Source organism: Cavia porcellus, unplaced genomic scaffold (assembly GCF_034190915.1).
Source record: "Cavia porcellus strain 051 isolate PalLab524CR breed Dunkin Hartley unplaced genomic scaffold, mCavPor4.1 scaffold_18, whole genome shotgun sequence".
NCBI lineage: Eukaryota > Metazoa > Chordata > Mammalia > Rodentia > Caviidae > Cavia > Cavia porcellus.
The window spans coordinates 49,002,648-49,027,653 of NW_026947501.1; the positions used below are offsets into that span (position 1 = coordinate 49,002,648).

Here is a 25,006-nt window from a genome sequence, read left to right on the forward strand (position 1 = left end):
TTTCTTTCCTTTTGTAAATTAGGGGGAAAATTAAAAAGATTCCAGAGTTCAAGTAAAAGCCAGTGAGAGAACTGAGAATTGACCAAAATGTTTCTGTTTTATGTCTGATTGAAGAATTTCCCTTCCCCTTTGCCTGCCAATGGGCAGAAGCTGGGATTTCCCAGTCCAAGTGTCTGGTACAGTTCCTGCAGCCCAAAAGGTCACTTGCAGAAGGAGGCAAAGAGTGTTGGAGGAGAATCAGATTGATGGGCGAGAACAGTTAGAGGGAGAAAAAATAACCAGGGCAAAAGGTGGGGACAGAGAAACTAAATGCTTACCAGCTGATCTCAGAGCTCAAATGCACCTCAGAAGCAATGCTGAAACCTGGTGATGAGTGGAAATTCATAGACCACAGTAATGACAAAGAGAGAACCAGCGTGAAACACAGGAGGAATATTCACAGTATGGGTCAGGGGCTCCTAGAAAGAACTGAGGTGTGCATTATGCTTTATGCTTTATGCTTTATGTCTAGATCTCCCCTCATGATGGTAGGTAGGGCTTCAGGGAGAGATTAGATCACAGAGGCCTGATAGCCATCAGTAGATGACTCTCCACAGGTGAGTTTACACCTGACTGTGATGCTAAGAGGCGATGCCTGCTGGAAGAGGTGGGTCACTGGGGCACTGCTAGAAGGTTCTGCTCCCTCCTCCTGCCTTGATCACTGGCTACTTCCCGCCTGCCCCACCACAGGCTGTCTCTCCTCTGCCAGGCCCCTCACCACACTGCCCTGCCTGCGAGTTGGCTGACTGTGTACTGAAACCTCTAAGGCTGTGGGCTACAATGAACCTTTCTGCCTTTACTTTGTAGGTGTCAAATAATGTGTCTCAGCAAGACAAAACTAAGTAAGTATGCAAATAAGTCAATACCTGAAGACACTAAAAGACTTCTAACAGCTGTGGCAATCCAGAAGAACAAAGTTCCTCTTACATGGTGATTGCAATTTTACAGTGACAGAGAGCTCTACTGCCTCCCAGGCAGGAGAGGGCTGGGTTGCACCAGCCCACAGAATGACCCCACAGAGAAGCACTCCCAGGATTCCCCTCGAGGGTTCTACCACCCCAGGGGGGGGGGGCTCCAAGGATTTTGGCTAAGAGTCCTGCTCTGTATAATGGATTTTAGGTTTTATGTCTGTTTCAGTGTTTAATTCAGCACAGACTCGCTATGTCCAGATTTGTATGTATTACCTCTCTGCCACCTCTAATTAAATCAATTTCTCCTTGCTCCAACTTGGTAAACACTGCAAAACATGTTTTGAGCTGGAAAGACACAAAATATGGTAATGACCTCTTTAGTACCCCATCACCAAGAACGGAATCTTTCCTTTCCTTCTGTGGAAATATCACAGCACCTGGCACCCCCATGCTGTACCCAGGTTGTGGCTGAGGACTCAGACTTGTAAAGGTCATGCACACTACAGGGTCCTGATAACACTTCACATGAACAACTCGCAGCCTCACACCGGGCTGCTCCTCATTCACTGAATGTGCCCTTTATTTAATTTTTTGTCTCAGTTGCTTATGTTTCTCTTTTCTACTAAGTGCAGTAACAGTCTTTTGCCCAAATCACCTGACAACACAAACTTACACATACTCTGAACCCATACTCACCTTCTGGTGAGAAAAGGTTTATTAAACTATTGATAATGGCCCCTGTCACTCCCTGGCCAAAGACTTGAGTGAATTAGGAAGCAGGTGGCTAGTGAACATTAGAAAAGGAAGTGAGTGTTAAGGTCAGACAGCTTCCATTCACCACAAACAACCCCACAAAGTCATCTCATTTTCCTTGGTGGCCCGACAGTCAGAGGTTTAGAGGAAGGTGGCAGGCAAATTGCCTGTGCACCGCAGCATAAAACTTGGAAAATAATTTCATGGTCTCCCTGTGACCCCAGATACCTCTGGGCAGGATTATAAGACCTCTGAGAGCATCTGGAGTAAAGCCCAGCAGTGAGGTCAATCAGTAGGGGGTTAGTGGACCGTCCATAGCTAGCACCCGGGCCAGCAACTGAGACCCCTTGCTCATGCTTTCCCTGTTGAGTGTAAGGGTTTGGATGATCACAGCTGGTGCATGTTTATCTCATCTACAAATTTCACAACCCTGGCAATGATAGATAGCACATCAGGTTGTAAAATCAGAATACCAATTTCATGATACATATGCTGATGAGTGGACACAAACAAATGAGAATTTAACAGGAATAAAGGGCCGTCGTGACTGTGGTTAGAAAGTCTGTTCTATGGCTAGAACCGACGGATGCTCCCACAGCTGCCTGACTGCAGTTCTGGTGCAGAAGCCCCACCTGACAACTTGGAGTGACGCCAGCACTCAGGGGGCTCCCCCAAGGCTGGAACAACTGTAGGTTACATCAACAACCTACTGATAACAAGGAAGAAAAGTGTTCTGGTTTTCGCACTGATGACTCAGCAAGTACAGTACTGAATTGAACAAGGGTCAGGAAACTGCCCAGGATAATGGAAATGTGCCCCATGAGAGCAGTCAGATGGGCCAGCGTATCAGCTCCAGAAACAGTTTTCAAACATAAAAAGTCGACAATGCCTTTACTCCTTCTCCATCTAGAAACTCCAACTTTGTGTGTAGCCAGTCTCAGTGGTGGTGTGGGGCTCACAGAGCACCAGTCACCCCAAGACAAATGTCAGTTTGGGTGGGAATTAGTCCAAAAGGTGACCATGTGCCAAACCTCCCAGAACACAGTGTCCAGAAATGACCCGACAGCTAGTCGCTCACTGTGACAAGTGCCTGGCACCTAAGTGAGATGGTCTTAAATCACCAAAAGAAGCATTACTCAGGGCTCACATCCCTCAACAGGAGGTCAGGAGGACATCACCAAAGCCCAGATCCTGGTGTCCAACCTCATTTCAGAAGAGATGTTTCCACTGAACTTTGTTGTAATTTTGCAGTTTACTTAGCAAAATTCATCAAAACACTGCCTTATTCCATGTACTTATCACTTCTTTAAGGGGTCTGTTTAGGTCAAGACACTTTTCATTATATTTCTAGAAATCAGGAAAACAGAAAATTGCTGTTAGACTAAACAACAGGTAGTTCCCTTTAATTCCGAATTAGACAATTGAGAATCTTCAAGCACAGTGGGCTCCCCAGGGTCCAGAGTCATCCTTGAGACTGCTCTGGGTTTGGAAGCAGGTGTATTTTGGTGAATCCAATGCGGGAGACATCTTGACCTTCTCAACCAGTTCTGCTGTTGGCTAGCCCAAGACCGGAGGCAAGCCCAAGTCTGCATGCTTCTGGGGGACCTGGCCTCTGCTCTGTCCTCCCTAAGTAGCTGACCATCCTGAGTGCCTGGGTACCAGCATACAGCCATGGTCAACTAAAGGCCTCTTCCATCCAGGGAAGATGACTCAGAGCCCTGTGTCACCAGAGCTCGGCCACAGCTGTTCCTCAGCAGGCCACAGAGCACAGCCCTCAGTACACAGGCCGTGGCCAGGCCTGCTAGAGATCCCAACCTTGGTGTCTACGTGTCTAGTGTAATGGTTTATGTCTGGAAGTCCCCCAGAGCCCCATGTGCTCACAGGCAGGGGCTTTCAAAACAGGACTGGATTATGGGAGTGGCTGAGTGTTGAGAGTTGCAGCCTGGCTGGAAGAGGTGGGTCACGGGGGTGTGATCTGGGTTAACCCCTGGCAAGTTCTTCCTCTTCTCTCTTTGCTTCCTGGCTGCCATGAAGTGAGCAGCTTTTCCTCTGCAGAGCTCCTGTGTTTATACCCTCCTGTTCTGCAGCTAGAGGACTACAAAGTGAAACCTCTACAAATACAAGCTAAAGCAAACCTCTTCCCCTTTCATTTTCTGGTGTCCAGAACTGTGTTTTGGTGACAGAAGGTAAGATAACCTGGCTGCTGCCAGCTAGCCCACCTACAACCCAGTTTAGACCCTGTGTAGGAGACTGGCCATCACCAAGGACAGTTCCGTATGCTGGAAGCAGTGGTCCTTCCCTCAAGTGTGTAGCAACTAACACAAGAACACGCAGATTATGAATAGTCAGAAATAGGACCAAAAGAAGATGATCAAGTTCCAACAATGGACCCTGAGCAATGAAAGAACCCACAGAAACCCTCTTCAAGAAGTTCAGGGAACTGTAAGACAATACAGGTAAAAATCAATAACATTTTGAAAACAATTCATGAGCAAAACTGAACTCTGAAAAAGATGGAAACAATTTAACAAGACAAGTTGAAATCTTAGAGATAAAGAATACAATTACAATTTTAAAAATCTACTAGAAAGCTTACACAGCAGACTTGATCAAGCAGAAGAATCAGACTGAGAAACCTGAAATTATCCAGCAGAGTAGAAAAATACATAGAATGAGAAAGAGTAAAGAAAAGTTAACAAATTCAAAGTATTTACAGAAAACCTGCCAAAAATGTTTACCTAAATAAACTGCCTTTCAGAAATGAGAGAAATACATTTTTTTTTTTCAGGAGAACAAAGCTAAGAGCGGTCATCACCACTGGGCCATCACCACAGCTACTGAAGGGAATCCTTAAAGTTGAAAAGAAAGTCCGATAATAGCAAAAAATGTGAAAATAAAATAAATCAGTGGTATAAGTAATACAGCGTCATATTTGTGTTCCTTTAATACTATAATAGTATTATGTAAAACAACTTTACCCCACTACTGGGGCTAATAAACAAAACTATTAAAAACAACCGTAACTAGAATAAATTGTTAAGGGATATAAATTACAAAACTCTCTAAGTCGATATGATCATAAAATGTGGGAGGGAAGGGACCTAACTTCTGTGTGTAAAGTTACATAGCTATTAGCTTAAAATAGTTTGTTAAAGGGTAAGACTTCTATGTAAGACAGTAAACATGAAGCAAGAAATCATGCTGACTGCATACAGTATGAAAAGGACAGGTTCAAAGCACACAGTCCTGAAAACCAGCCGAATACCAAGGAGGAACGGAATGGAGGGAGGGAAGGAGAAGGGGAGGGAGGGAGGAGAAAGGAAGGGCCTTCAAAACTAGCACAGAATAAATTATAAAACGTCCATAGCAAGCAGTTGCCTCTTGAAAATCAAAAAGACAGAATTACTTAATGGATTCAAAAAGAACTGAGAGCAAAGTCTCTTTCTTTCTGGTGGAAAGCCAGCCACCTTCTCTTGGTCTGTGTTTGGACAGAATGTCTTTTCTCATTCCTTCTCTTCAGTCCATGAGTGGCCTCAACAGTACAAGGACTCCAATAAGGGATGAGAGGAGACCTCAAACCTGTGTGTGCATGTGCATGTATATGTCTTCATGTGTGTGTGTGTTTATGTGTGTGTACATGTGCATGTGCGCATGTGCATGTAGGGGGAGCGATCTAATTTCTGATGTTATGGTTTTCAGATATAGAGAAAAAAAATCCTTAAATTCACACAGTTCCACAAGAGACCTCCAATATCTTGAACAGAAGGATCAAGGTTGAAAGCATCAGACTGCACCACACAGTGAGAACCATTAAATGACACAGCACTGGCATGAAAACCAATTCGTCAGCTATGGAACAGGGCAGGAAGAGCAGAAGCAAAGCCACACATTTAGAGCAACCGGCTCCGGAAGAAGAGGCCAGGACCTGCGGTGCGGGGAGGCAGTGTCCTCCCTGCATGTCACTGGGAAGGCAGTGGGCCACGTGGTGAAGGACTGAGATGGGCCCTTACGTCACGCTGCACAAGAATAACCTCAAAATGGGCTAAAAGCTGGCATCTAAGGCCTGTTGCTGTAAAAGTGAAAGAAACCAGAAGAAAGTTCTTCTATACTATCTGGGCAACATTTTCTTTATGGCTATAGCCCCGAAATCACAGGAAGCAAGAACAAAAGTAGACAGTGGCATTGCCTCAAATTGCAGAGCTTCTGCAGGTGAAGGAAACAGTCACCAAAACAAAGAGGTGACCACAGAATGGGAGAAGACCTTTGCAAACTGTGCACCTGATAAGCTCTTCATACCTAAAATACTAAGGAACACGGATCACACAAGAGCAAGGAGCCGCATACCTGGATAAAACAATGGGCAAAGGACCGTGCAGATGTCTCTGCCCAGAGAACACGCCGGAGCCGCAGGTTTATTTAAAAATCTCAGAATTGCTAATCACCAGGGACGTGCAAACTAAGGCCAAGGCAATGCCACCTCGCACCTGATACGGTGCTTTTAATAAAACGCGAGAGTCGGTGAGGAGGTAGAAAAGAGGAAGCCCTTCAGCATGTCTGGAGGGAATATAACCCGCCACCATTTTCAGGAGAAACACTGTGTAGGCTCCTCAGGAAAGCCAAGGATGGAAGCACCAGGGCATGTGGGGAGGCTGAGGCAGGAGGATCATTGTGAGTTTAAGGCCAGCATGGGCTACAGGGTGAGTTTAAGGTCAGCTTGAACCACACAGCAAGATCCTGTCTCAAAACAAACAAACAAAAAAAAAACAAAAAAAACCACAACAGGCTACTCTGCATCCATACCAAGAAGGACCTTCTGCCACCTGAGACCTCATGGACTGACGAGGCAGCAGTATGTTAAGTGACACAAGCCAGGCACTGAAGGCAAATACTGCACAATCTCACTCCTGTGCAGCGTGAGTTCAGGGACAGCGTGAAATACAATATGAGACCCTGTCCCCAAAAGACCAAAACAAAGTATCAAAGGAGCTGATGTCCTCTTGCGCCAGGTGACTGTGCCCAAGAACCTCTCCCCGCTGAGTTTTGGAATACATGAAACAGCAAGAGACAGCCCCAAAAGTTTGACTCCCATCAGTGGAAATTCAAGGTAATACTTTTATATTAGAAAATACACGTATCAAGTCAAATTCAAAATTTTGCACAATGTTTTAAAGTAAAAGATCAGACTTCTAACACTTATAGGGATCATGGACATCACTTGGTACCTGCTCCTAGATGCTCCACTGGGGAGGATGCCTCTTAACTCCCTTCTTTCCTTTCTTCTTGCTTTCCACCTCTCTGCCTGTCTGTCTGTCTTTGGTTTTGGTTTTGGTTTTTCTGAATCAGGGTCTCACTACGTAACCAATGGTGGCCTCAAACTCTCAGTGAATCTCCTACCTCAGCCTCTTGAGTGGTGGGATTGCAGGCATGCACCCCTATGCCCGGCTTGCTGCCTGTTTCTTTCCCAAACCCTCAGAGATGTCTTCCTAGAGCGCCCTGACCCCTGGCAATGCCCCTGCTCCAGGGCAGTGAGCTGAGCTCCTCCCGTGCCTCTGCAGCAGCCCACATCAGGGACCTCACACTTCACCCTGTGGCATTACAAACAGACAGGTGGGTGGGTAGTTATTCTGGTACTGATCAGAGAGGTGACTCCAAACCTGGGGTCAGGACCCATGCAGGACATCAGGTCCCCTGCACAGGCCGGGGCAGCCTACGAGTGGCTCTGATAACACACCCTGGACCCCACACTTGCAGGAAACCCCCATGGAGATGTTACCACCAGGAAGTGTGCCTCTCGTGAACTTCAGATAACTTGGCTTACCTGGTACCAGGTCACCTCTGGCCTGTGTGTGTTTCCTCGGCAGCTGAGACGGGGACAACGAATGGAGCCAACGGTCCCCAGAAGCAGGTACTGCTTATGGGGTGCAGAGGCAGCACAAGGGGCCGTGGTCTGAGGCGCCACCTCTAGCAGGGTTTTGAGGCAGCAAGTCACCTGCACATCCGGGGCACTCCTAGGACAGAAAGGATTCCTGTGAACATGGGCAGCTACCTCCAGGGTCGACAATTTGGATGCTTGGGAACGGGAATGAATCCAGGACGGACCTAATCCTGGCTCTGCAAATATATGTCCCAGCCTGGGCCGCCTCTGGGCTGCTGAAGTGAAGTGTGCTCTCGCGCTGAGTGACATGAGAGTGGCCACCAGCAATTGCCTCAACTGGACCCCCGTCCCTGTGCTGTCGGTACCACCGGACGTCAACCAGGTCCTTGCCACCAGCGCAGGGCAGGGCTCTGGGCCCCTGGGTCCGATTGTGCTGATTTCCAGGGAAGAGACGTGATCGCTGCGGCTCTGGGGTGTCACAAAACAAGACAAACTCCTCCTCCTTGCCTGGGCAGTACGTCCAGAGGAGTTTTTGTATGAAACAACCTAGAAACCACACACAAAAAAAGGCAACACAGAACCACATCAGTAGATGGAACTCAAACTGGGGTGCATGGGGAGAGCTGGGTGGGAGCCAAATGTGGGTCAGTCTGCCTCACGAAGGCCCCTGGGCGGGGAGGGACATGCGTGTCTCCACACCCTCCCAGGCAGTTGTAGCATGGCCAATACCTTGCAGCACCATGAATGCTGGCTACATAAGCTACAGTCTCCTCCACTCAGGCACAGCCGGAGGCCATGCTGGCCATGGATCTCCTCCTGCTCCCCAGCAGGAAGGAAGTACCCTGCACAAATGTTACCATGCCACACATCTATCAGATACCCTGTCACTCTGGGCTTCCACCGTAGGCCCTGAGTGTGAGAGGGAGATGCGAGACTCCTACCTGCCACGTTCAAGCCTGCGATCCTCTCTCTGCCCAGGAGCCAAAGAAACACCCATCCCCAGGCGAGCATGGTCCCCAATAATCACTGTCATCACCTCAGCCACTGCATCGTGTCACCATGGTGACAGTCAGAGCCTTCTGCTGGACAACCTCTTCCTTTCTAAAATGGGAAATGAGACAGTGGAGCTGGTGGCCAAGGTGCGAGTCACACAGGAAGCTTCACGGGGCAGGTCCCACCCAAGGGGGCAGCCACATGCCCAGGGCCTGAGGAACCTCAGACCTCCAGCAGTGGGAGTGGCTCTTCCTGTGAGCAGCTGCCTGCACTCACCAAGGAGAGCACCCCAAACCCAGAGCCTCTACTTCCACAACACCCAAGAGAGGGAAGGAGGGAGGTCTTATTATGCTGTTTCCCCCACACAGAATTCTTTCTCTTTTTCTTGTACCGTTCTTACCTACTGTGTATATTTCCATGAGCAAGTTGAAAAAAGTTAAAATTTACATTTTCCTGAAAAGATCACCCACCCCAAGTGCACAGAAATAGCCTCTTTAACCTCTTCCTTACAGCTGCAGGGAGCCCTGTAGGGGTGTGACATTGCTGCTCTGGGGGCAGGGTGCTCTTTTTACTGCTGCAGAGGGCTGGGAGTGGGGGTCATGCAGGGTCCCTCCTCTCTCAGACCTCTCTCAGGCTCTCCTCTGGGCTGGAGCTCCACATCTGAATGCCCCAGGCTGCTGCAAACTGGGTACCACAACACTAGGCCCTGGTTCTGGGGAGTTCCCACTCTGTTCGCAGGTGACAGACATTCTCTGTCCCAGGATGTGTCACTGAGATCCAGGGGCAGCATTCTCTCTGCAACAGTGTGTTCTTACATCTGAGTGGTGCCTTCAGCCCAGCATCACCACATGGTGTCCAGGTCCCAAGCAGCCAAGCAAGTGGGGCTGTGGAAACCTAAGCCAAGTCAGGTGGTGAGCTCTGCTCAGGGGAGTGGCATGGAACAGCGCACTCTCCAGCTGACATGCCAGGGCTGACACCCTTTCTCACTTCCCCATGGACAGCCTGGGTCCTTCCTGCTGGGAGCAGTGATAGCCACCAACTTGCTCTGGGCTGCAGGAGGGACTCTATCCAGACTGCAGCAGCTCAGGGCCTCTGGTTTCATTGTCACCACACACTGTAGGTCACCAAAAGAGAGGACAGCCTACAGGACAACTGCAGGAATCTCTAGGGTCTCCTCCCCAAAGCCTTTCCAGATGTACTCTTAGAGAACCCTATTTCTTTGGTCGCAGGACGAAGATGTTCGCTGCAGTCAGGCAAGTTTACTGTGTTTGGAAAGAAAATGAGTTTTCACTGATGAATGCCTTTGATAGAAGGAGAGAGGAAAATCGCAAGTAAGTCAATTCTGGGTCCCAGAAAGAAAACCCTCCCTCCTTAGACCACGCTTAGGTCACATGTCAAATGGTGACCTGGGCAGAGAGAGCTGATATTAGGAATCTCAGAGGGACTGTGGATGCCTGGAGTCTCCTTATGGAGAGACAACAAGAAATGCCATGGTGCCCAAGGCCAAAGGTCTTGTGATGGGAGGTGCCCACAGGAACTTGGCAAACATCCTAAAACCCTCTGCTTTCAACCCATGCCGTAAAGTGTTCAGAGCACTGTAGAAAATGAAGTTTATACCGACCATTTTGTTTTTTAAAAAAACAGAGGGAAGACTCTGTATATGAAGATGCAAACATTGACACGGGGTCACTATTCCCAAAAGTTTCACCAGCAGGGCTTGTGCTGGCTACTCTCTGTGAAAATGGCGTAAGTGCAAGAAAGAGAATGAAATTTACAATTACATGAGCTCTTTTCTTAACTGAGATTTTCAGGTTGGGAAAGCGAGTGACAGACTGTACTGTTTCTTACCCTTATTTCCTGCTCTTAAGACATAAAAAGAGGAAGCAGCCTCCAGACCTTACTTCAGTGATATCAGCCCTTGCGTCTGATGAAAACCACGGGTAAAGGGCTTTTTCAGAAAGTTCTGCTAGATTTCTTCCCAGCTGGAGAGACGTGGAGGTGCTGTGAGAGCCCTCCAAGGCACCCAGTGCAGAGAAAATGAATTACACCCGGAGAGGAGAAGAGGACCTGAGGTATGGTGCACCTGACCCTGCCATTGGGGAATCCAGTCCCACACCAAGGAAGACAGAATGCACTGACTCTCTGCGTGGAAGGAAATGCCCAGCCAGCAGAGCTTTTGCAACCCTCTCTGGTAAAGCTTCCTTGACAGGAAAGTTTTGTGGTTGGGTTTAACTGAAGAGGTGAAAAAGCCCATTTCACTTACAGGAATTTCCTGTGCAGCTCTCAACTCAGTGTCTTAACTCTGGTGTTTTTTTTTTTTTGTTGTTGTTGTTGTTGTTGTTTTTTAAATTTCTCCCTCCTAAAACTAACCCTCTGAACCATAACTTTTAAGAGCAAATTCAAAGCTTTTTTGGTGACTTATACTTTATTTCTGAAAAAAAAAATCTCCTGGCCCACTTATATGAAGCCATTTTTTGACACACAGAGACAGTAATAACATTAAAGTCTAAAATCTTTGGTATTTTTTTATAGTTAGGTAGTAAGAGGAAACCTTAAGACATAATGCATAATTTAAATTTCCACTGTAATTGAGACTAGTAAGACTTTTAATGCTTCAAGAGCACAGAAGAATGCTGCCCAGAAACCATCGAGATCAAGCCTAGATTTCATTCTCCCTCAGGAGGCCACTGTCCCAGCAAAGAGAGGCTGGTACAAGCCCAGCACGTCAGAGCTGGAGGAGCTGGCTGCACCACACTGAATGGAGAGGAGAAGAACTGAGTCCTGTAGACAGGACTGAGGCCAGAGACAACCCCCAGTGGCCACAGAAGCTGCAGAGGGCATCTGAGGGTGTGTGGTTCTCTTTCCAGCCTCCCTGAGGGTGGTGAAGAGGCCATAGAGAAGTGAGTGCAGCTACCTGTGTCCCCCGGCTAACACGGGGTGCAGGTCCATGCAGTATCTAGAGCAGAGGCCTCAGACCCACAGGACCTGGGAGCAGCGGGGTTGGGGTGGAGCTCCGGAGAGGCTGACAGTAAGGTGCTGCCACATGGGTACTGCAGAACTAACTCGGGGTTCAACCGGAGGCCCGAGGGACTGGGACACTGTCCTTGTCCAAGATCAGAAATCCTGACGCAGATCTCAAAATTGTGCCTCCAGCTTACAAAGGTGCCTCTTAGAGTGAAATCACCAGTACATTTTTCTCTGGAATTAAACTGGAGATTTTTAAAGTGTATTTGGAGGGGAAAACACAAAAAACACAGGAAATAATCAAAAGGTAGCAGATCCATGACAAGCCAGTCAAAACAACCCTTACAAGGTCTCTAAGCATGTTTCAAGGTCTTTACAACAAAGGGCGTGGTGTTAGCACCTGGATAGAAACGTGATTGATGCAGCAGGATAGAAGTGCAGAGATAGCTCTAAGTGGATGTGGGGATTCAGGAAGAAGGAAAAGGAGCATTCCAAATCAGCGGGAGGGCCGGGCAGAGGGCTTAGTGCACAAGTGTCTGCCTGGCAAGTGTGAGGTCCTGAGTAGTTCAATTCCCGGTACCAAAAAAAGAAAAAATTCAGCGGTTAGGAGATGACCGTTTAAAAGAAGTGCTGTGAAATCCGGCCATCAAATGGGAAAGGACATCATAGACCCATTCCCCCTGCTGAAAATCAGAGCATTCCACATGGGCTGAGGATTTGAAATGAACCATGAGTCTAGATGCATATTAGAAAAACGGGCTAATTCCTGGGCCATCCTGAAATGGGGGAGTGCCAGAAGGAAAGTGAAAAGGTAAATCACAACCCGGGAGAAAGTATTTGCAGCTACATCACAAAGCCCAAGCATCTGCAGTAGGTAAATGGCCTTCATTGATGGCGATGAAGGAGATGACCGCCTCTACAGAGAACTCGGCAGAGCCGAACACAGGCGGCAGAGCACTGCTGGAAGTGCAAGCCGGAGCGCCCGGAGAGATGATCCGGTACCACACAGTAACATCACCTCTGCACCACTCCCTGATCTAGCGACGCTCTGTCTAAGAATCTATCCCAAAAACAGTCCAGCAGAGAAACGCAAAAATGTGTTACCTAAGACTGTGGCGTGTATTTGTAACATGATTTGTGAAAGGAAAAGAGTTGGAACTGGATGGATAAACCATGGCACAGACTCCAGGAGTCATGCGTACGCACCAAGGAAGGAAAAATGGCTTGGCATGCAAATATGGAGAGATCCCAAAGTACAGTTTTGTAGCAATAGAAAACAACATTTAGACTCAATCCCTGAAAATCAAAATAAAACTGATGAGTGCAACTATTTTTTGTCGACAAAATGACATTCACACCAATAATATAAGATGACGGACTTAGACCACAATTTGACTTTATATTTTGATGAAACAGTACAAACAACTTTTTGAACTGGCTTTAGAAAATTATGCATGGATGTGTTTGTATTACAATTGTTCTGAAGTCATTATGAATATTGTGGGATAGAGAAGATCGACGATAATTTTTATGTTGTCGGGACCTGGGATTTTGCATGTGTGCAAATGATATCAGCATAAAATTGACAAGGCAAAGTAAAGCTGTAGGTCTGAATTTACACTGGGGTTTTCAGTGTTGATTCATGACTCGTTTCTTTATTTGTGTATTTCCTTCTGACCATTTGAAACCTCGCAACACTGATTTACAAACTAATAATGAGAAAAACTAAAGGAGGCAGGCGTGGCCTTCGCCTGTGACCCCCGCACACTGAAAAGAAAACCTGCCTGCTTGGGAAGCAACAGTGTGAGACACAGAAAACATCTTCTCAGCTCCAGGGCATCTTCTCACACCCCAGCAACAAAAGGAAATGAAATGGCCGAAACCACAGCAGTGAGGGGAAAAGCACTCGGGAATCCTGAAAATGGCCAAAGACGGAGAATCTCGGGGCGAGAGAGTTACATTTTGTTGAGAGCTGGCAATCTCAGTGCTAGGGTACACATAAATATCTATTTCCGGGTGATACATTCAGGAGATGTGAGAATAGTATTACTAAATGAAAACAATGATAACCACGGAAATCTAGTACCGGACACACAGCGAGGCACTGGTGACGGCTCATGGAGGCTGCAGTTTTAAACCTGGACTGCGGCTCCTGGGTATTTGCTGCTTCCTTCTGCTCTGCACAGTCCAAATGTTTCACAAACAGTATTTTAAAGAGTAAAGGTAAAACAGCCAGAGGCTCTCTTTCTGCCTTCATTTAAGTGTGAGTTCCCTCTTGATTAAAACTAAATTTCAGGAGGTGAATGTCACAGTGTAATAACAGTGAAAATCAAGAGAAGCAATTCATAACGCCATAACTAGTTTACAACTCAAGGCAGGAAGCAACGGTCACCTTACAAGCACACCTTGCTTTCCGATTTAAAACAATCGGTTTGATGACCAACATTATTGATCAGGCATCGCTCACTCGATCTCAATAATTTCAAAGATCTCTCATCCAGCAGAGTGGAGACATAACAGGCTGTTACAGGCCTGAGTTGCGGGTGCCCAAAAGTGAATTTGGGCTGATGCAGCCCTTGGTGACCCAGTTCTGCAACTCATCCATCTCAGACCACAGGCTTTAGTGTTGAAACCACAGCTTCCTGACTGCGTAGGTTCCTCCTGGGGTGTGGCAAGATTCCCAGCTGTGGGGCACCCCGGGTATTTCGTGGGACTTACCAAGGTGTACAGAAAACTAAGGGACAGCTGGCCTGTCCTTGCACCTCTCCAAATAATTCTTTAACTGCTTAGGTAGCAGTTTAATAGCAAGGGAACCTGGGCATGGTGGTGCACACCTGTATTTCCAGCACTCAGGAGGCCGAGACAGGAGGGCTACTGTGAGTTCAAAATCAGCCTGGACTACAAAGTGAGATCGAGGCCAGCCTGAACTGCATAGTGATAACCTGTCTCAAAAAGACCAAAAAAAAAAAAAAATAGCAAGAGAGGGTCATGTCCACTACAACTAAAGGCTGACCTCTTCACAGAAGCTGTTTTTTTAAATAAAATCTCACATGAGACCACAACACACAGAGTGGACAAAATCATTGTGGTTCTGATTCAGCATTAGTAGGGGCTGAGAAGTGTGGGGTCAATGGGAAGTATCCGAGGCAATCCTCCATCCTACCTGCCCCCATGCCCATGAGGTACCTCAGGAGAACCCCAAAACTGCCAAATGACTGAGAACATGTTCACCTACAGCAGCAACTGGATAAGGGAGGTGGGGTCCCTTGGGGGTGTCAGACAGGGAAGAGGAAGCAGGTTTCCAGAGGTGTCAGAGAGAAACACAGTGTTGGCTCAGGCCCCGCCTGGACTCGGATCCCTGGCAGGGGGCACACAGGTGGGCGCGAGCTCAGGCAGCTGCCTGGCCACCCACGTGAGGTCCCAAGGCAGCCTGTGCTCAGAAGTCAGGCTTCTCCCACCCTCCTCTTCCTCCCTCCTCCATGTCTCTGAGCCTCGCCTCAGGCCTGAGGGACGGGTGGTCTGAGTATTTTTTCATTTAATTTTATGGAAAAAATGTCATAACAAAATTTCATAACAGAATAACTAGCCAATATATTACACGTTGTTAGCTTTAAAATGGTTGATCAGGGTGCAAAAGGTGTGCATAAAAATTTCTCCAATCGGTCTTAGCTTCAGCCTTCCTATTCACTGAACTGAGAGGCACTAAGAGTGAAACTGATTTGCATTTTTCCCTTTCCTCTACTGTCCTGTCCCCTTCACGCATCCTAGTTCCTTCTTCGTTTTGAACAATTTCTTCCCCTTTCACACTCTCTATTGTACATTTTACAACGTATTTACCAAGTTTCCCACAACAGGGAGGCCACCCGATGTTAACACATTAAGTCTGTCTTACTTCACTTTATATGACCTAAGTCAATCCATTCACCTATGAAAGTCTCAAGTTCACCTTCTTCACGCCTGAGTAATACTCTATCACATTAAGCCTGGCACTTCCTGTACCTTCCTGAGAGTCTGGCAAGCCCTCATGGCCTGCCCCAAGCCAGTACTACAGCCCCTGCTGATGCCAACACTCCCAGGACAATCACTCACCAGAGTGTCCTCAACTGGGGGTAACACACTGCAGACACAGGACACTGCATCCCAAACAAATCGGAAACACTGGTATTCCCTCCATCCTAACCCCAGTGACTCAGCGGGAGCCTGAGGGCCCCTTTCCTCCAGCTCCTCCTCCAAGCCAGTCCCCTGCAGCCAGGTTACTCTCTGCACAGCCCTACCCTGTGTCCCCTGGGAACAATCACGACCCAGAAAATTGCCCACAGTCAGCAAGCTGCAGAAGTCCAAGCTCACTTTCCACCCGGCAGGTCAGATGAAGAAACTGCACTGACCTGTCACAGCCAGGAGAGCAGCCAGGGCTGCAACAGCCGTCAAAACCCAGACAGAATGTGTGCCCAGGTCTCAGCCTCCTGGGTCTGGAACACGCTCGAGGCTTCTCTCTGCTTTGAGAACACAGCTGTGGTCCAGCAGGTGCCTAACCCAGAACAGTAAACAGCAGCGAGCTGTTTCTCTGTGCTTACACAGCTGGGTGTTCTGATTCTTGGAAATACACTTTCCAATTTAAGGACGCCCGAAATCTCTGAAGAAGATGTTCAAATCCCTAAGATGTTACCGATTGATCCTGGTCAGAAATGGTCTTGTTGGGTCTAAAATTAAATCACATATGCACCAATCCCCTGGCATATGAAGGCCTATGTGTGTCAGACCCAAGGGCCATCATGCATGGGTTTGTGACAGAGAGGAGAGAACGCCTGTTTCGCCCCTGCATGTGAGGTAAAACAGAAAGCCCCAGGCGTCCCTTCTGAATATTGCACACACTGCTGAGATAGAGATAGACTGGAACCTACGTGGAGAAGGGAGGCCTGGAGTCTTAAAGTGAAAAACACCTCGAGACATTTTAAAGTCGCAGTGTGAGAACCATGATTTATTAATGTGTGCAATGTGCTCGAAGTTTTTAAAAGCACACACGTAATGCACACATTTACCACACTTGGTGTGAAACACACTTAATATAAAATATGCACAATGTGCTTTAAAGTCTGTGTAATGAAAAAGGAAAGCAGAGTACACGAAATGTATTGACTTTATTCCAAGGTTTCACATACAAAACATAAATATTCCTTCACTCACTTTTAAAAACAGTCAAGCAGCCTGCAAAGTCATAAGCACCATAGAACTAAACCTCCCTCTTACACAGGGAACCTCATTCTCCCTGATGTTTCAGCAAAATCCACTGTATCTCTGCTTTAAACTTTCCTGGAACACTCTTGAGGCACTCAGGCTCTGCCAGCCTGCTCTTAGCTCATGTGACTTCCCCTCCCCCGGGAGGCTGCTGCCCAGAGCTCTGCATTTCCATGGTCAGCGACTGGGTTCCAGGTGGTGGAGGACCGGCAGCTCTGGCTCCAGTGCGGGCAGGCGCTCCACAGGGTCAGTACTAAGCGCCTCTGTCTCACTGTGTTCATGAAGGTCCTCAGATCAAATCCGGCCTCCCCTTCACCTGAGCCTCCCCTTCCCCTCTGTGACTTCTCTTCTGCCCATTGCTAAGTAACTGATCTGAACAGGAATTAATTAAGGTGACAACAGCCCTGAAGGCCACAGGAAGGAGGGAACTCCTCTACCAGGAACTGCTCTAAGCATGTGTGGATTCAGTATCCTGGGACCTAGGGATGAGGAAACTGAGGCACTGGGAGGTGAGGTAAGGCTCCAGAGAGCTCAGTGTGGGCTAAGCAGCTTAGACCCAAAACCGCCTTGCCGGACCATCTCTATAACAGGGGCGTTTCTTTTTCTTTTGTTTTGTTTTTTATTAAAGAAAAAAGATAAATGATGAAACCAAGTTTCAAGACAGGGGAGCAGGGCCTGCCAGCAGTCGCTGTGCTGTGTATTGCTGTCTCCCCTGCAGTTGTTTAGACACAGGACACGGCATGGCATCCTGTCTAAACCATGTGCTAACCTACAAACACTTTCCAGGGGCGTTTTAGACCCAGGATTCTCTAAACTCCATCAGACACACTGCTTGTTTTTTCTTTTTCTTCTGTTTGATGGCTAATGTGATCTGGCACCATTCTGAATACAGATCTCTACATGACCTCTATCAATATTTAAGATCATCAGAATTGAAAGTCACCAAGAATATCTGAAATAAAATTGGGCCCTCTCATGAAAGACATAAAGGGGCTTGGGGTGCCTTTAGAGGGTTTCCAAGAATAGGTCTGGATAAGTGAGCTCTGCCCTGTGCCTCATTGGGCTCTGGAACTGTTAACTTTGACCAGGGACCGGAAGAAGGGAGTGTGTCCTGGGTCCAAGTCCTGCTGAAAGCTCCCTGCTCAGCCCAACTCCTGTACCCCACATCCCAGGCCCTCCCACTCCTCTTCCCCCTCCCCAGAGGATCCAAGGTGGCTGGAGAAGGCAGCATTCCAAGGACCACCACCCAGCCACCCACCCAGCCACCCACCCTCGGCTAATACAGCTCCCTGCTTCCTGCATTTGAAGTCCCCTAGAGCACAGTAACTGTTAGCACTGGACGCTGCCATGTGATTCCCATTGTCAGGCACAGGTGTCTGCATAGGACCCAGTGTCATGCTCTCTGATCACAGAATGGGTGCCAGCAGCTGCCAGGGAAGCTCCAGCTGCAGCTCTTCTGAATTCCAGGATCTCCCGGAAGCACAGGACCAGCTCAAGATTGAGCCTCACCCTGATGATCTAATGATGAATCTCCTCTTCAGGAAGCAAGTGGGGTTTGTAGAGAGTTACATGTTTTGAACGAGGGTCTGCTCTGAACAGGTTCACATGCTTGGAGCCCAGGTTCACTAGAGGTCTTTGGGACACACAGCTGCCCTAGAAGCTAGGACACTTCAGCAAGGACAGGCAGGACCTCCGAGCTGCCCCTGTCTGGCCTGATTGCTTTTGCAGGCATTAAGTAAAGAAGGTTTTTCCAGAACCTCGAGTTATAGGATGGAGACTGGTCCGCCTTCCACTGGAGAACTCTGTGCGATTTCAAAAGCTTCAGTGATTGTGGCAAGAACGTGAAGTCACCGGCAGGTGCAAACTGAATTAAGATTATTTTAATTTTCCTTTCCACCAGCGCTTCATGGAGCCCACTCTCGAGTTCATATCTGACTTGGTGAGACATGTAACTCTTACTGAGGACGATGATCAGCCGGCGGCTCTTCTGGATCAGTGAATGGAGGTCATCAAGGGCAGCTGGAGACATTTGAAGATGTTTAAGCCACCAAGAAGGGTGGGTGTGGCACAAAAATTACTTTTACATATGTCCTATTTTATATTATTTAGCTGTTCAGCTTATGAATAAGCTAAGAAAAACCACTTGTTCTCAACTGTAGGTTTACAAAAATAACCATGCAGGTGGCAGTGACGAGTACCTCCCAGCATTTCCTCTGTGCCCGTCTCTAAGGTTTTCTGTATATGAACTTGTTTATCTTCCTACTGAGCCCTGGAAGCAGGCACTGGCATCCTGTTCCTTTTACAGGCACGGAGGCCCACCCCAGAGCAGCTCAGCAACTTTCCTGGAGCCCCACAGCTAGGAAAAGGCAGAACCCGACATGCACATTTCACACCCAGCACACCCTCCTGCCTCCCGGTGCATGGAGGAGCGTGCAGCAATCAAAACTTGAAGATTAAAAAGCAAAGAAGGTTTAAAAAAAATCCACAGTACTCTAAACTACACCACTGTTCATTATCTTAGACCAGACCTGGCCTGTCTTTTCTGCAGAGGACCAGATAGTAAATACTTTGGTTTTGCAGGTCATTGCTGTCTTGGCCCCTCTATGTGACTCAGCTGTGTTTGCTGAAAAGCTGCCCTGGAGAGCAGATCACGCAGCCCGGGACCAGCCTTGATGAACCACATGGCAGTATACGGACCCCTGTGCTAGACTCCAGAGAGCTCAGTCAAACTTGATTACAACTGAATATACAAACTGCCTTTACTCTTGTTTAAGAGCTCAAAAAATAGGGAGAAAATCTATTTTGAAATTTCTCTTAGCGAATAATATACATACAGCAAAATTGATGCATGGGGCAGATAAGGCTTTGGGAATAACAACACACCTTTTTAGATACAAAGAACTGTCACAAAAAAGTGTCAGTGTTGTATGGATGATGACTATTCCATTTGAGAAGTTGTTGGTTATTAAACTACACTTTGTCATTCTAGTTAGTAACATTTTCCCTTTCTAAATTGTAAGCTAGGAGGGGAAAATGTTAGTTCCCTGTTTAAATTATTTCTGTTATTTTCAGTGTCCAGCTCAGAACCCAGCCCAGGGTGATGGTATTCAGTAAATCTGGGTGAATAATGCATCACAACCAGGAGGATGTCATTTCTATTGTTTACTAGCATCAACAGTCACAGTAATTTGACACTAAATTTCCAGTATTTCCTCTGAAAGACCTCAAGAGAAAAACATGGAAATATTAGTAAACGTCTTCAATTTTAATTGTATTTTGCCTCAATATATGTGCTACGCAATTTGCATTCATGCATTAATTTGAAAACCCTAATTCCATCGCTATGATCTCATGAGCGTCACCAACAATTTCCTTATATTTATCTTTTTCCAGTTCCCCCACTTCCTCCTGTAATTTTGTCAACAGCATTAACATCAAGAAGGAGCATTTTCTAGTAGGGTCCTTCTGTGTTTTACAGCCCTGACACCCTGTGTTAAGTTAAGATTGTGACACTGAAGAGGAGATGCCCACAGGAGGCACCCGCCTCCTGCCTGCTGAGCCCGGAACAGAATGAAGAATCCCCAAGGAGATGTTCTCTGGTTTGTCTGTTCCTTAGGACTTTATTTATTTATATTTTGGGGAAAATTAAGTCAGCTATACAGCTAAGCAGCTGATTGTGAAAGCCAGTCCCTGCTAGCTTTCTGGGGCTAACACGTCTTACCTCCTCCGGGCTCCACATCCCTCTCGAATATGCATAACTTGTACCCAAAGTGTTTCTCCAGCGCCGTGGGCAAAGTCTCCACAGCGAAAGTGTACTCCTCCCCGTCCTCGGGCTGACAGTCCCTCAGGTAGGACACAAACGCATCGTATGTCTTGCCATCTAGGAGACAGGGTGGACTCTTTAAGAGGATATCTGAGGCGCCAGAGGTAAAAGTTCAAAGAATGTCTTAAGGGGTAGGAAAGCTGGGAGAGGAAGGCTCAGTCCCGCACTGTCAAATCCCAGATGCCAAGGAGCCAATCGGAGGAATGCTTCTCACGCGCAGAGTCTAACAGACCCAGCATGAGAAACCACTGAGGGACTGGGACTAACAGGAGAGTGGCTCAGGGCCCAGGAGTGGATACACAACAGCAGGCCAACATGCAGGCTGGTCAGCAAGTCTCTCCGGGCTCACTCCGGTTCAATGTTGTCCTCATCAATGCCCCAGGAAGGAAAGACAGACATGCAGTGCAGGGCAGGACGGACACAGGGGTGACGACAGCCACACACTGGAGAGCACAGGCTATGCACGTCTAGAATATTATAGGACCCCAGCCACCAGTAGGAACCTCCACATCTGCCCCTCCCTAGATCCTGGTAATGCAGCTGTATCGAAATGACCCACAGACACATTCAGGGGAAATGTGCTGCCTAAATGAGGAAGCCCATTCTCCTTACGGGTAGGTAAAAAAAAAACTACAATCATCCAATTCGCTCTCTGGCTTCAGCCAACCTCTCTGAGAAGACCCAGGAGACAAACCCAACAACTTGCAAAATGCAAGCTAGTTACATGATCAGATCAGCATCTCTCAGCTCACCATAGAGGAAAGTCTGCGCTTGTAACCACTGGAGAACTTTACTGCCCATATGTTGGACTCGGACAACTACTTTAAAGATAATAATATGCAATGTATGAACTATTGTAATTCTCCTATCCTCTTGCTATGAAATTTTGTTTTGTCTTTTGTCCATTAAAAAGTTACTAACAGCACATGAGCAGATTAAAAGCAGCACTATAAAAATGAGGCAGACGAATGGAAGAGCCTCTGGGGAGACGTGGAAAGCAGTGATTTCGACGTGCTTCCTGGATGAGGGAAAGTGTGAGTCCGGGCCTAAACAGAGTAAGCAGTGCTCATCAGAATGGGTAGAGGGGGACAGAATGGCAGGGAATGGCCTGTCCTTATCCTGTGACAGCTGAGAGATGGCAAAGCGTGACATTCACAGCTCAGCATACTATCAGGAGGAGTCCTGCATGGAGGGGCCGAAACGGTGTGAACCTTTGTAACAGTGTATTAGGGTAAAACCAGCCCCTGCCAGGTCCTGCAGGTGACACAGGATTCTCAGCCGCCCAGGGCAACGTGAGTCTTCAGCCTTGCAGGACGCTGCTTCCGGTTTCTGTCAGTTCTGATCTCGGCACTGTGGGTTCATAGTTCAAGACTCAACCTACTACTGATCCAAAGCTCCTGCTCTTCAGAACTGCATGTGTATGAAAGATAAGAAAGTGGGTAAAAGTTGCAGACATACATGCATATCAAAGGTTAGAAAAGCTGACAAAAATAAAAGCAGGGGCTGGTTAATCAGCACGCAGCTCTCCCTGCAGAGCTCTCTTGGGCTGCTGTGAAATGCAGCACTGACCAGGTGGGCAGGAGGCGGCGTTTCTGCTACTGTTGGTCACTATGTTAGCGTAAGAAGAGTTGCCAAGGAGAGACGACCTGATGGCCACACTCTTTACAAAGGCACGCTGCTCACCACAGCTAGGTTGCAGCTAACTGGAACAGACTGGGAGGCCAATTCAGCCAAAAGCATGTTTGCACTGCACGCGATACATCTCTATTCTTGCCAAAAATTAGCTTTCCAGTACTGCCTTCCAATTCTGTTCTTCAAGGAACTCCTTTCTTGCAATATAAATCTGTTCCTCCAATGGACTGAATTGATTTGTAATATCCTAAAACTTAAGGATTTGTTGGTACTTGTAAATATAAAAAGATCGAGGTGAAAAGTCACCAGAGCGACCCAGTAACAGATAAGAACTGGCAGACCAAGGAGACCTCTAGCTCAGGCTTCTTGCAGGGGTCACATCTCCTTTTCCAGGTCATAATCGTGACCCGTAATGCAATGCAACTAAATGCCAATGAACTTACTGACTGTGCGTGCTTAGAAGGTGGGGAAAGCTGTGTACAGAGGTGTGCAGAGGCAAGGTTCCTGGCCCAAGCACTGCATGACACATGTAGGACACGGCATGCAAGAAACATACAAGCACACACACATACATTCCCAAAACATACGGCAGCACATAAGTAAGCACAAGGAAAGAACACAGAGCAATATTCACCGTGGATGGCCTGTGATGTGCGATTTTTCATAGAAAATCTCTCCACAGACTAGGTCAACAATGTAATCAAAATAAAGTGAAGAGCATTAATCTTTAACAAGATAGAGACTCATTTGTCTGGTTTAGCCATGAGAGCATAAAACAAAAAGCCCCAGCATCACGACATCCATTACCTGTTAGCGTTTCATCTCTTCCCGTCCAGCGTCTGTAACACAGAACCAGGTCTACTCTGTAGATGACACACATGACCGCCAGGCACAGGACCGCCACAGAGACCACAGTGGCCGCAATCATCCCTCCAGTGAACACGTGGCCTGGGATGTCAGCCGCACCTGTGCCAACAGACAGCGCCAACTGTACATTAGCAGCACCTTCCACGCTGGTGCACAGCACTCACACTTTCCCCTTCTCATTAAGCCAGCCACCCACCCTGGGTCCAGTCTGCTCCATCCCTCCTGTTCCTGCTGTTGGTCTACAGCATGATCTTTCTCCTCCAATTCATGTGGAATACCCCTGTCCAGGGACATTCAGAGACATGGACTGAAAATACTGTGACATCTTGCATCCATGCCTGGGGCATTCAGATTTCTGGGGCTGTCACGTACTATGGTGAACTGTGAAAAGTTCACATGTACGTCTTGGCTGCCAGACTGAGCCAACGGACGTGCATGGGTTTGAGACAGGAGACAGGACTGAGTGGAAGTAGGGTTTGCAGCCTGACTCAGCGTCTGCTCGAATCACAGGAAAGACCATGGGGGCGCCTTTATCCTAGAGTCTTCTTCAGTGAAATAAAAATGGTACACAAAGCTTGTTTCCCTCCCAGCTGACATCTGGTGGGGGTGGGGGGTACCGTGCCTCAGTGTCACAAGTGCATGGTATGGAGTCCTCAGAATTGCATCAAACTGTTCTGTATTCCTTTGGGAAAAGAATTTCCTGTTTCCTAGACTGATTCAGTTCATGCTCACTGAGGTAACTATGAGATTACGCAGGAGTATGATTTTAACAGCCAGCTCACAATGTGGTAACAGCCATGCTGACAAGGCAGTACATTCATTTCCTTGCTGGGTTTCATTTTTACCCACAGGTTTTACTTAATTGATACCATGATAGTCACTCTGCATTCATTTGCATTACACTAACAGCATTTCACTAGGTCATTCAGATTCTCATTTACAGTGTCCCAAATTTGGCTAGATCACAGTTTGCTCTAAGTACACATAGTGTTGAAATGACCCATGCACCCCATGGGTCTGTGCTTTTGTTTATCTTCTTGGAATTAATTTTCTTACAGAGGGGAGATTGTAGGGTTGAAGTGTTACAAAGATCCTTTAAGCTTCTGCCTGCTCAGGGAGCATTTTTTCATCTTTCCAGAAAAATGAAGTGTTAGGATGTGGGTCAGCTACGATATGTACTTCAGAAGTGAGCCTGGAATGAATCCAGGTGCTGGGTTCTTGTGTCTCTGAAAGGTCTACACACTCGTGATCCTGCCAGACACATGTGTCCATACACGCGTGCATACAGGGTCACAGAGGGGCACCCAGGCACCCACACTCTCTAAGGGCAGGGGTGGGTTGGGAAACCCTGTACCCCAGCCTGCATTTGTGGACTCAGCAGGAAGAGCACTCAGGGCAGAAGGTGCTGAGCAGGGACAGGGCAGGTGGCAGGTGGCTGGGGGATGCTAGGAAATGCAGGTGGCCCAGGGGATCATCCGGAATTTAGAGACTTGGAGGCCTCTTCCTCTCCACTGCACTGGCCACAGCACCCAGGACACGGGCACTTCTGGAGGGATGAGGGGACACAAGAGGACCCTGCGACTCTAGCAGTCACCAGGTCTGCAGTTCACTACCTCTGCTGCTGCAGGGCCTTGGGAGGGTTTGTCACCTACTGGAGCCTGGGGCCCAGACCAGTGCAGCCACAGAGGAGCTGAGCACAGAGTGTCACGGACCAATGTGTGAAGAATGTTGGCTCCGGCAGGGACACTGGAGGGACAGCAGTGGCTTCAAACAGGCTTTTGATGAGAGGTGGGGGGCCCGGGCAGAACAGAGAGGGTGGCTTCTTCCTGGGGGTTCCCCTTGCCCCACTGAGGCAGGTTCCCTGTGTGTGTGTCTTACACTGTTTTTCTCTCTTCTGTATTTGTATCTCTTTCT

General features: G+C 47.7%; 1 protein-coding gene across 12 annotated transcripts in view; it reads right to left on the reverse strand.

Moving 5' to 3' along the window:
- Nucleotides 1–25,006, reverse strand: part of LOC100730828 (interleukin-18 receptor 1) — a 63,763-nt gene that overhangs the window by 18,700 nt on the left and 20,057 nt on the right. For 9 of the 12 annotated variants that reach the window (XR_010040750.1, XM_063229749.1, XM_063229747.1 and 6 more), the window contains 4 exons: nt 23,033–23,191; nt 20,492–20,650; nt 7,803–8,124; nt 7,522–7,711 (listed from right to left, as the gene is read on the reverse strand). Coding sequence is in view for 11 of the 12 variants with exons in the window: in XM_063229749.1 (XP_063085819.1) it covers nt 7,522–7,711; nt 7,803–8,124; nt 20,492–20,650; nt 23,033–23,191 (830 nt within the window). In the remaining variant the exon portion in view is untranslated. Of the gene's footprint in view, nt 1–7,521; nt 7,712–7,802; nt 8,125–8,519; nt 10,086–16,654; nt 18,790–20,491; nt 20,651–23,032; nt 23,192–25,006 lie in introns of those variants that run through there. The other 3 variants (XM_013154547.3, XM_063229755.1, XM_013154548.3) reach the window with 3 other exon arrangements.